Source organism: Gasterosteus aculeatus, chromosome 9 (genome assembly GCF_964276395.1).
Source record: "Gasterosteus aculeatus chromosome 9, fGasAcu3.hap1.1, whole genome shotgun sequence".
In the NCBI taxonomy this organism is placed as follows: domain Eukaryota; kingdom Metazoa; phylum Chordata; class Actinopteri; order Perciformes; family Gasterosteidae; genus Gasterosteus; species Gasterosteus aculeatus.
In genome coordinates, this window is record NC_135696.1 from 9,728,702 (window position 1) to 9,740,792 (window position 12,091).

Here is a 12,091-nt window from a genome sequence, read left to right on the forward strand (position 1 = left end):
CCTTCTCCTGGATAAACTTGGATTTGGATTTTTTAAAAATAGCTTCCATGTTAATGCACTCTCCATGAGCTCTATGCCTACTAGTAAGAGACTGAACATAACCGGTGCAACATTAACACCTGCAATAACAGACGTGTTCCTTCTTCTGCAGATGGTGTTTACACCAAATCAGCTGGAGACTCACTTGACTGATCCATATCCAGCACAGAGGTTTCATTTCTGGAAAATAATAATAAAACATCTGGGTTAACATCTGTGCAGTGCTGTGCTTGATCTAAATCGGTTTGCACACAGGGCAAACAGGTTGGTTAATCTCTGTCTGCACTCCATCTTGCAGCATCTCCAAGCGCCTGTGAGCTGCGCTCGGGTAACTATTTGTGGATTATAACTCGGCTTTTTAATACATTCTGAGAAGGCTCTATACCAAATACACAGAGAGAGGATGAAGAACACAGGTCTACTCAGTATACACAACGGACAGTTTTTTAGATTTTGACAAAGATCAATTGCGATGTGCTCATATCTCAATAACAGTATCCAATGAGAACTCTACAGCCCATGTGGGAAAAAAATGATGCAGTGAACTTTAAGAAGACCTGGATTCAGCATAGAGGATGTTTGCAAGGTGTAACGTGTCCTTGCGAAAGTTCGAAAGGAATCGACGCAGTGATGCAAACCCTCTGTGCAGTCGACAACCTGTGGGTAAATTGTTTTGTGGTTAAGGGCAACAAAACAAATTCAGAAGAACCTGCGTTTGACTTACGAGAAGAATACGGTATTTTCAGACAGGAATCAAACATTTTGGATTAGTGTCTGATGAATCATAAAGGTATAAAGCCATCCATTTACTCACTTCAATGACTGAGAAAAGAATATTTTCAATGCAGTACATCTCTCGTGAATGGAGCGCTCAAGCTCAATCAATCACATACAAAATGTCCAGATCTAAAATAATGTGCATTCTCCAAGGCAATGTATAGAATATATAATAAATCAGTGTGTAATTTGACAGGATACAACCACAAGTCTTAAAATAATAAGGGAACGTCAGGAGGGAATTTCTGCCAACATTTTATTTGGATGCTTCATCTTTTCAGAACCAAAGAGTTGCGACGGGTTCAGACATGTTCATTTTACATTCGGACGGATTTCGGTTCATGACAAAAACAAGGTTAATTGAAAGAGAAGGGCATTTTCTTTTAGTTTAGGAAAGCGTCTGGCTGCAGTAGTCTCATTGTGCTTCTCTCAAAAGAGGTACACAAACTATATGAACTTAAATTAATGAGCTACTACACAAAGTGTTGCAAAGGGGCTTTGTGATCTCACTATTGCATGAGAAGATGAACATTAGCAGCTTCAAGTCTTCAATGTTCCTTTCATCTCTACATTGCAGTAAAAAAAGGTAGTGCAATCTATGTGTGTTAAACATTAACAAAGTGCTTTTGTTAGACCCCAGAAAGCGTTGCACTAGTACCGAGCCTTATGAGATTATAGTGAGTTTATCAATGAAGTTGGAGTTTTAGGTTAAGGCATCTTTCAGACAATAAAAAAAGCTGTGAAACATTGAAATAGTCCAGTACTTCTATGTCGGAAAAGCACCACCAAATAAAATTACCATTTGTACCAGAATAATTGATAACAAATCTCTCAAATTAAATTCTTTTTCTACCAATCTATGAACTCCCGGCCACCATCAGCACTTTCTCTTCTTGCAGTACCCTTCCACCACCTCTGGCAAGATACTCTCATCCTCCTCCACGTCCTTTTTGACCTTCTTTCCAACCATTTTGAAGATGTCCTCGGCGTCGATGCCCATTGGTTCGGCCACCTTCACCGCCAACATGTCCTGAGTCAGGACAGTTCCTTTGGGGATCTTGACCTTAGCCACCAAGGACTTACCAAGCTGGAAGCAAATACATTTTTAAAAAACAGGCCTTATTATTAACCTAATGGAGCAGAGTAGTACTCTTAAAAGTTTGCTCTTTTAGAGATGTAATTTTCCAATGGCTCACATTACTTGTATCTCTCCAGTGAAGCGAGAATATCTCACCTTATCATGGCACGGCTTCTCACAAGGAAGCATCTGCTTGACGCCGTTGCCCAGCGCCCTTTCCACCAGCCGGATGGAGCGAACCAACTCGGCCAGCTCACTGGGCACCAGAGAGGCTTCGTGGTCATTTCCTTTCCAGGTCTTGTCCAAGGTCACGTGGCGCTCGACGACCTTTGCACCCATTGCTACGGCCGCAACAGAAATAACGATCCCAGACTCATGGCCGGAATACCCAATGGGAATATCGGGAAATTCCTTCTGGTACTCCTGTAGTTTACAAGTGGCTGAGCGTTACTCTTACATTTCTGGAAAGATTGACAATATATTTCACATTTGTAAATTCATTTTAAGCTAGAGCCAGCTGCCGGTTAGCTTAGCTTAGCATAACTGATATGACATGCTTGGAAACTGAGTACTTCCAAATGAAAATCAAATATTGTGCCTTTTTGAGTATGCATGCAATGTTTAATATTACAATATAAATCAAAGTAATGGAATTAAGTTTATCTCTGCTCATTGAAAACAAATCTACCTACCAGCAACTCTAAAACTCACTAGTTAACGCTTCATATTTTGTTAGTTTAATCCTAACAAAAGAATATATTCATGAATAATCTAAATCCTGGTAATGGCAGATATTTTCCAAAATTAACATGCCACATTAAAGTGCCAAGAATAACACTCAGGCCCTCGGTAGGCTGAATTGTGCATGTTTCTGCCGTAAATATATTGATATATTTGTATGGACGCAGCAGTAGAGGTGAGAAGCTGCCTCCATTCCTTCAAAAATGTTACCCAGGCATTACACATTGCATCATTGACCTCTTAAGAAAGTATAAATGATATATGGGCCTAAAAAAGGGAAGACTCATTTCAATTATTCTAAGTGCTAAATGATATATTCTAAAAAGACAAAGCGCAATGAGGTGTGTGAAATCTTAAGGGCTCCTAAATGAGCACCTGCTGAAACCGAGACCATTTGACAACTCTTACTGGTTGACATCTTGTTTTTGTACCCAACCTTTTGATATCAGAGTGATGCTGCAATCTACTCTACTTTCCTCACCGTTAGCACTCTGAGGTTGACATCCTCTGCTTCCAGAGGATAGGCGCTGGTGCACTGCAGGATGGTAAAGTTTGGGTTGTGCTCCTTCACGGTTTTGTAGACCTGACGCATCGTCTCCATGTTCTGCATCCCGCTGGATACAATCATGGGCCGTCCTGACACAAACAGGAGGACAACTGCCTGTCAAACGTTACGTCCCACATGGACGACGGGGGAAATGCAGTACTCCCCCTTCCTCTTAGTGAACTACATGAACATTCAAGCTTACTTTATTTATTTTTTTCCCATTTTGAAACTTATTTTTAAATACTCATGGATGCATTTGTTCTGCTTATATTGGTTTTTGTTTTACAAAATATACTATTTGCTTATGTCATTTAACATTCAACTGCTAATGGAACTTCATTCATGAAACATTTCGCCCATGCGACGGGTCACTCTCACCTTTCTTGGCAGTCTTCTCCAAATAGGGGAAGTTGTTGGTGTCTCCTGAGCCCACTTTAAAGAAAGGAATATTAAGCTCATGGAGGAACTCCACTGCCATCTGGAGACAAAAACAACATATATGCTTAAACTTCAACCTGATCAAAACCATATAGAGGCTATTCTATTCTATTTTACCTCATCCATCCCAGACGCAGTGAAACAGATGTCCACCTCCTCAGCATATTTCTGCAGTTCCTTGTACTGCTCATGGCTGAACTCCAGGTGGCGTTTGTGGTCACCATAAGTTTTCCCCCAGGAGTGAACAGAATTGTACGGGCGCTCCAAAGCTTTCTTGTTGAATTTATGATCCAACTCACTCTTCTGAAATTTGGCACAATCCGCACCGCAGTCCTGTGAAGGCACGAGTGAATAAGGGAATAAAAAGAAGGTATTCTGATGATTGGTTTAAGGGCTCCTACAGACGGTCCCAAAAAGCACCCTAAAGTCACAGGAAGGGACATTGAAAGCTCGATTTGGTACTAAATGAGAGATAGGAGATAGTGTTCAATTACCTCAGTTGTTTTTCATTATAATTATTATAATCCAATTCCAGCGTAACAAGTAGTTGCTTGAAGTGTTTTCATTGATTTGTTCTAAAACGATTTTTTAAGACAACAAATGCTTATAAAGTGAAATAATTCCAAACGTCTCTATTTTTCTTGTAACATGGGACCAGAATAGCAGAGATAGTCTTTAGTCTGGGAATATTTGCAGGAAATTATTAACGTTAACTGGCCAAACAAGACTGTGCAGAGGCTTTTTCTCATCGAGGCTTTACGGGATCCATACGCACAGTAGTTTGACCAGTTTATTGTGTACTCAAAGTCATGATTCAGACGATATAGCGACCAAGACGTTGCGTCGGCGCATATTTGCATTGTTTTGGGGTTCGGTTAAATCCCGTGTTTACATCCAGTCTGTCAACTAACATCATTAAATGCACGCATTACTAGATTATATTTTTACCTTTGCCATCTTGATCATTTTCTTGGCAATCTCAATGTCTCCCTGGTGATTTTGTCCAATTTCAGCGATAATGAAGCACGGGTGGTTTCCTCCGATCATCCGACCGGGACACAGCTCGAACTCTAAAGGCATTTTGTCCGCAAAATAGAAAACAATCAACAGAACAGCGCAAACTATCGCAACTATTTAGCGAAGGAAGAAGCGTACGCAGTGGCTGAGACTTTATTCTGTCCCGACCAGTTCATGCGCTGCACATCCCGGATGTGGGAGGACTTCCGCGTTGTGTACGTGCGTCAAATCCGGATCTTCTTAACAATCAGAAAACAGCGCCATGTGGATCAGCGGTCGAGGAGGAGCCGACGTGTCCAGCTGCACCGGCCGGTCCGGCCGATCCCGTCCGACCGGTCGGTCACCTGGACACGTGGCTATGGGCAGCCACTGTCACGCGACCATTGTCCTTTAAGTGCATACGCAAATACCACGCAATGTAGCCAACATGAAAGCTGATGGAAAACAAGAATTAGATCCCTGTGACGTTTTCTGATTAGACAACATTTTGGGGTAAAAAGAGCATATCGTGCGTGTTGTGTTCAAAAATATAAGCATTTTTATTAATTTTATGAACCGGGTCGTCAATTTGTTTCTAATATCCTACATGCGCCCATCCCAAATCACACAAGAAAACACGGAACAGATGCTTCTAATTAGTGCCTTGACAAACCAGAACACAGAGGTTTTTTAACACCAATTTTATTTCCAAGATAAAAGTTGTGAGCAGACCTACATCCCTTTATGTACTCACAAAAAAACAATTTTTGAATAAGTCCTGGGAAAAGTCGTCAGGACGCAGATCTTTTGAAATAGAGATGATTTTTTGGGGGGCAAAAGGGTTAACTGTTTAAACCACAACTGGGATACATTTAAAACACAGGACTAACGCATTGCTCAGCCACTGGTAGTCCAGTACTTTGATGTTAGAAATCCCAGCACCACCAAATAAGATGACCCTCATTCCCAGAAGAATTAACATTTCCTCTCAAATATGCCTTTTTTTAAATCAATTTATAAGCTCCCGGCCACCATTAGCAGTTGCTCTTCTTGCAGTACCCTTCCACCACCTCTGGCAAGATGCTCTCGTCCTCCTCCACGTCCTTTTTGACCTTCTTTCCAACCATTTTGAAGATGTTCTCGGCGTCGATGCCCATTGGTTCGGCCACCTTCACCGCCAACATGTCCTGAGTCAGGACAGTTCCTTTGGGGATCTTGACCTTAGCCACCAAGGACTTACCAAGCTGGAAGCAAATACATTTTTAAAAAATCAGGCCTTTTTATAAATCTATGGCACAGTGTCCTCTTAAAAGTATCTCTCTTACCCTCTTAAAAGTTTGCTCTTTTAGAGATGTAATTTTCCAATGGCTCACATTACTTGTATCTCTCCAGTGAAGCGAGAATATCTCACCTTATCATGGCACGGCTTCTCACAAGGAAGCATCTGCTTGACGCCGTTGCCCAGCGCCCTTTCCACCAGCCGGATGGAGCGAACCAACTCGGCCAGCTCACTGGGCACCAGAGAGGCTTCGTGGTCATTTCCTTTCCAGGTCTTGTCCAAGGTCACGTGGCGCTCGACGACCTTTGCACCCATTGCTACGGCCGCAACAGAAATAACGATCCCAGACTCATGGCCGGAATACCCAATGGGAATATCGGGAAATTCCTTCTGGTACTCCTGTAGTTTACAAGTGGCTGAGCGTTACTCTTACATTTCTGGAAAGATTGACACTATATTTCACGTTTGTGAATTCATTTTAAGCTAGAGCCAGCTGCCGGTTAGCTTAGCATAATGAATGGAAACCGGGGCCTGGCTTCCCACAACATAATCAAAATCTCCCAACTCCCAAGATTCCAAACTATTACTTTAAGTGAAACGCTATATAACGTTATATATAAACTGACATGATGTGCTTGGAAACTTGTTGAGTACCTCAAAATGGAAATCAAATTATGTGCTTTTTTTAAATATACATCCGATATTTTATATTCCACTATAAATCAAAGTAATGAAATTATTAATTAAATGAAAGTTTAGCTTAACGATAGAGACTAGTTAGTTAGTTTGATCCAAACACAAACATAACATACTGTATACATTACATGTGTATATAAGGATATGCATATTTCTGCCATAAATATATTGTTATATTTGTATAGACGCAGCAGTAGAGGTGAGAAGTTGCCCCCATTCCTTCGGAAATGTTAACCAGGCATTATACATTGTAGCATTGACGTCTTAAGAAAGTATGAATTATATATGACCACAAGAAGAGTAAGTGTAAAAAAGACAGAGTTCAATGAGATGTGTGATACCTTACAGGTTCCTAAACAAGCACCTGCTGAAACTTGTTTGAGTGAGACCATTTGACAACCCTTCCTGGTTGACACCTTGTTTTTGCAGCCAAACTTGCACCCAATCTACTCTACTTTCCTCACCGTTAGCACTCTGAGGTTGACATCCTCTGCTTCCAGAGGATAGGCGCTGGTGCACTGCAGGATGGTAAAGTTTGGGTTGTGCTCCTTCACGGTTTTGTAGACCTGACGCATCGTCTCCATGTTCTGCATCCCGCTGGATACAACCATGGGCCGTCCTGACACAAACAGGAGGACAACCGTTACGTCCAACATGGACGACGCGGGAAATGCAGTACTTCCCCTTCCTCTTAGTGAACAACATGAACATTCAAGCAATAACTTTTCCAAGGATAATGTTTGGCAGTAACAAAGTTGTTAAATTTTTATTTTTATTTTTAAATACTCATGGATGCATTTGTTCTGCTTGTATTGGTTTTGATGGTTTTTCCAAATATATACAATTTGTTTATGGAATGCTTATAAAAGAGCAGTCATGAGTTCAGCCCTTGAATATTTAATATTAAATACATTTGCTAATAGAACTTCATTCTTGAAACATTTCGCACATGTGACGGGTCATTCTCACCTCTCTTGGCAGTCTTCTCCAAATAGGGGAAGTTGCTGTTGTCTGCTGAGGCCACTTTAAAGAAAGGAACATTAAGCTCATGGAGGAACTCCACTGCCATCTGGAGACAAAAACAACATATATGGTTAAACTTCAACCTGATCAAAACCATATAGAGGCTATTCTATTCTATTTTACCTCATCCATCCCAGACGCAGTGAAAAAGATGTCCACTTCATCAGCATATTTCTGCAGTTCCTTGTACTGCTCATGGCTGAACTCCAGGTGGCGTTTGTGGTCACCATAAGTTTTCCCCCAGGAGTGAACAGAATTGTACGGGCGCTCCAAAGCTTTCTTGTTGAATTTATGATCCAATTCACTCTTCTGAAATTTGGCACAATCCGCACCGCAGTCCTGTGAAGGCACGAGTGAATAAGGGAATAAAAAGTATGGGCGCCGTTTGTAAAATGTCGCACGTTCTAAAATGCTGCGCAGTTTTGCTACATTTAGCATTATCATATAAACAAAAAAGCACGACAATATTCACATATCACTTTTTCAAACATTTAGAGAGAAATTCATGTACATTCATGCAATAACTTTTCCAAGGATAATGTTTGGCAGTAACAAAGATATTAAATAAATAATCTAAATATTAAATGTAAATCTAAATGTAAATGTTAAATGTAAATGTTAAATCTAAATGTAAATGTTAAATGTAGAGTCTACATTTAGCTCTACATTTAACATTTAAGACTTGACGACTGAACATTACAATAATTACGGTAATTCACGCCGCGGCAAGACAAGCTGGCAAGTCCGGATGAATTAGCTCTTGTTATAGAGCAGGGGTGTCAAACTTATTTTAGGAAGGGGGCCACATACTGTCCACGTTGAAATCATGCGGGGGGGTTAACGGGCGCGGAACGTTGCGCAACCCCCCCTTGACCGGACCATCACCGAGGATTTGACCGCGCACCCCCCCACCCCGCCGCCTTCACCGTCGGGGCCAAATCGTCGGCGATGGTCTGGTCATGGGGGGTTGCGCGCCATTCCGCGACCGTGAACCCCCTCTCCACTGCGGTCATGCGGACCGCATTTCAAAATGAAATGTGCCTCTCTTAGTGCCGAGCGCCAAACGGCTGCAGCATCAGAGGCGCAGGTGCCGGTGTTTGTGCAACCCCACTCCCGACGTTGTTTAGCGATAAATTAACCTAAAGTTTAGCGCCGCTGAAAATATTAGGTCGTAACTGGTCCGACGTTTCCTAAAAAATAAACAAACAAAAAACTCACGAAATCCGTGATTTCAAAGCTTTGTCCATTTGTGTGTCATGTTTAATGAAGAGAGAGAGACAGACAGACAGATAGGCAATTTAACGGCAGTTTTACTGATCTACAAATGAGTTCACTAGTTTTGTTTAATACACAATTATTGAAATGAAAGGTAGGCCTTAAGTTGAGCTACATGACAGTCTGGTGAGGTATGTTGTGGTATATTAGTGGTGTAATGCTGCTCATGCTTCAACTGTAAAAGAAAACAGTAAACATCTTCCAATAGATGACACCAGTAGGATGCTCCGGTCCTTTAATTTATTCAGAGCCGAGTTTTAGAATATTTTTGATTATTTAACATATTATTTGTTTATACCAGCGATTCCCAAAGTGTGGGCCGCGAAGGTACTCCAGGTGGGCCGCGAGAGGTCATTTACAATAAATAAATAAAACGTTTTTAATTTTCAATTTTGAAAAGTTTGAAATTAATATAAAAATATGTATGATGCGGCACATTAGTTATGTGAAACATTAATTGATGAAGCACAAACAATTTAGACGGAGAAACAAAGCTGTCGTTCTCGCCGAGCACTTCATGAGATTAAAGAGCGAGAGACGGTGCTCTTTTCTTTACAGTAGCTGAACCATCTTAACGGGGAAATAAGTTATTCTAAAAGGAGCCGAAGATTTAAGGCGTGGATGGCGAGGGGGGCGGCGGGAGCGGACGCACCTCGCAGTATCGATCGGACCCTGAAAGCACCCTCACTGTCAGAAAAGAACAACACCGAGAGCGTAAAACGGACTTTTGGTCGCGCGAGACGGACTTTTGCTAGCGGATGTTTGATTTACGCGCGCGCATCAACCTGATTTGCGCTCTCGAATTTTGACATTGATTTGCGCTGATAGACTGCAGTATCCTATGCGCCTTATTGTGCGGAAGCCTTGTTTTATTTTATTATTTATTCATTATTATTATTTCAAATTTAATAAATAATTTTGTCGATGGGTTTCGTTTTGGTTTTAGCATCATATGTCTGTGCATGTGCCTGATAATTATCATAATCTATTTCCAAGTGGTTGTTTACTGATCATGCTAAAAGCGGCATGTTAAGCAACATACATGGGGAATAAAGTTCACATTCTAAACTGAAATAACGTTGTCAATATTTTTCGTGTAACATGGGAACAAAAATAGCTGACATATCGTCTTGACCTATTTCTTGTCTAAAGAAACTGATTCCTTCTCACTCTTGCATCCGAACGCTGCTGCAGAGACTCTCCTCTCAACTCTTTCCTCCTCTCTAGACTCTCTCTGCCCTCTTACGACACGACGGACTGGCAAATCCCCTCCGGCTCCGTGGCTGTCTCAACCGGTCCGTGCCATGAGAGCCACCATGCGAGCGTCGGAAAGGAGATGGCGTAAATATAAACGACCTGACGACCTGCTTGAATTTCAATCTCTCCTCTCCTCGTTTTCTGCTTCTATCTCTGCTGCCAAAAGCTCTTTCTACCAATCCAAAATCAAATCCTCATTCTCTAACCCCAAAAAACTCTTCTCGATCTTCTCCAATCTCCTCGAACCCCCTACCCCTCCTCCCCCCTCCACCCTTCTTCCGGGAGACTTTGTCAACTACTTCACCAAGAAAATAGCTGACATACGCTCCTCCTTCTCAAACCCACCTCCTACTTCTCGCGTCCCACCGACCTCACCTCTTTCGCCCTCACTTTCCTCTTTCACCGCCCTCTCTCCTAACCAAATTCTTACCCTAGTAACCTCTGCCCGTCCGACCACCTGCCCTCTTGACCCCATTCCATCACATCTTCTACAATCTATCGCACCTGACCTTCTTCCGTTCCTCACCTGTCTCATCAACAACGCTGTTATCTGGCTGTTTTCCCAATTCTCTGAAGGAGGCAAGAGTCAACCCTCTCCTGAAGAAACCCACCCTCAACCCATCTGAAGAAAACAACTACAGACCGGTCTCTCTTCTTCCCTTTTTGCCCAAAGCCCTTGAACGTGCTATCTTTAATCAACTCTCCTCTTATCTCCACTGTAACAACCTCCTTGACCCCCACCAGCAGGTTTCAAGGCAGGCCACTCCACAGAGACTGCTCTCCTTGCTGTTTCAGAGCAACTCCACACTGCTAGAGCCGCCTCTCTCTCCTCTGTCCTCATCCTTCTGGACCTCTCTGCTGCATTTGACACGGTCAACCACCAGATCCTTATTTCCTCCCTTCAGGAACTTGGTGTCACAGGCTCTGCTCTCTCCCTTCTCTCGTCCTACCTCGACGGCCGCACCTACCGGGTAATCTGGCGAGGATCTGTGTCGGAACCTTGTCCTCTTACTACTGGAGTTCCTCAGGGTTCCGTGCTGGGTCCCCTCCTGTTTTCGCTTTACACTAACTCTCTTGGCGCTGTCATTAGCTCGCATGGCTTCTCTTACCACAGCTATGCCGATGACACCCAACTAATTCTCTCCTTCCCTCACTCGGACACCCAGGTGGCGGCTCGGATCTCTGCCTGTCTAACTGACATCTCCCAGTGGATGTCCGCCCACCATCTGAAAATCAACCCCGACAAGACTGAACTAGTTCTCTTTCCCGGAAAAGATTCGCTTACCCAGGACCTGACAGTCAACTTTGGGAACTCCGTACTAACGCCCACTTTGACCGCTAAGAACCTCGGCGTCACACTCGACAGCCAACTCTCCCAACATCACCGCGACAATGCGATCCTGTAGATACTCGCTCTACAACATCAGGAGAATACGTCCCCTTCTCACTCAGAAGGCAGCGCAGGTACTGATTCAGGCTCTTGTCATCTCTCGCCTGGACTACTGCAACTCCCTCCTGGCTGGTCTCCCTGCCACCGCCATTCGACCTCTGCAGCTCATTCAGAATGCAGCAGCTCGACTGGTCTTCAACCTTCTGAAATTCTCCCACACTACTCCACTCCTCCGCTCTCTTCACTGGCTACCGGTGGCCGCCCGCATCCAGTTCAAAACATTGGTGCTCACGTACCATGCTGTGAATGGATCGGGTCCAGCTTACATCCAGGACATGGTCAAACCCTACATCCCAACCCGCACTCTCCGCTCTGCGTCTGCAAAACTACTCGTCCCTCCCTCACTGAGAGCAAAACACTCGACTAGATCTCGACTCTTCGCTGTCCTTGCGCCGAAATGGTGGAACGAGCTCTCTGAAGACATCAGGACCGCAGAGAGCCTTCACATCTTCCGCCGCAAACTAAAGACACACCTCTTCAGACTCTACCTCGACT

The 12,091-nt window shown here is 43.2% G+C and overlaps 2 protein-coding genes across 2 annotated transcripts; both read right to left on the minus strand.

Annotated features, from left to right (window-relative positions):
* Positions 1 to 1,058: 1,058 nt before the first annotated feature.
* Positions 1,059 to 5,001, minus strand: LOC120825501 (N-acetylneuraminate-9-phosphate synthase). The gene is made up of 6 exons (XM_040187141.2): positions 4,569 to 5,001; positions 3,738 to 3,953; positions 3,561 to 3,660; positions 3,117 to 3,271; positions 2,051 to 2,317; positions 1,059 to 1,903 (listed from the first exon to the last, which is right to left on the minus strand). The coding sequence occupies exons 1-6, from the start codon at positions 4,698 to 4,700 to the stop codon at positions 1,694 to 1,696; spliced, it is 1,080 nt and encodes a 359-aa protein (XP_040043075.2). The 5' UTR covers positions 4,701 to 5,001; the 3' UTR covers positions 1,059 to 1,693.
* A 304-nt stretch (positions 5,002 to 5,305) lies between these two features.
* On the minus strand, positions 5,306 to 8,067 carry LOC120825503 (N-acetylneuraminate-9-phosphate synthase). Its single transcript, XM_078080499.1, has 5 exons — positions 7,738 to 8,067; positions 7,561 to 7,660; positions 7,056 to 7,210; positions 6,028 to 6,294; positions 5,306 to 5,860 (listed from the first exon to the last, which is right to left on the minus strand). Exons 1-5 carry the CDS (start codon positions 8,056 to 8,058, stop codon positions 5,651 to 5,653), a joined length of 1,053 nt encoding a protein of 350 aa, XP_077936625.1. The 5' UTR covers positions 8,059 to 8,067; the 3' UTR covers positions 5,306 to 5,650.
* Positions 8,068 to 12,091: the final 4,024 nt, after the last annotated feature.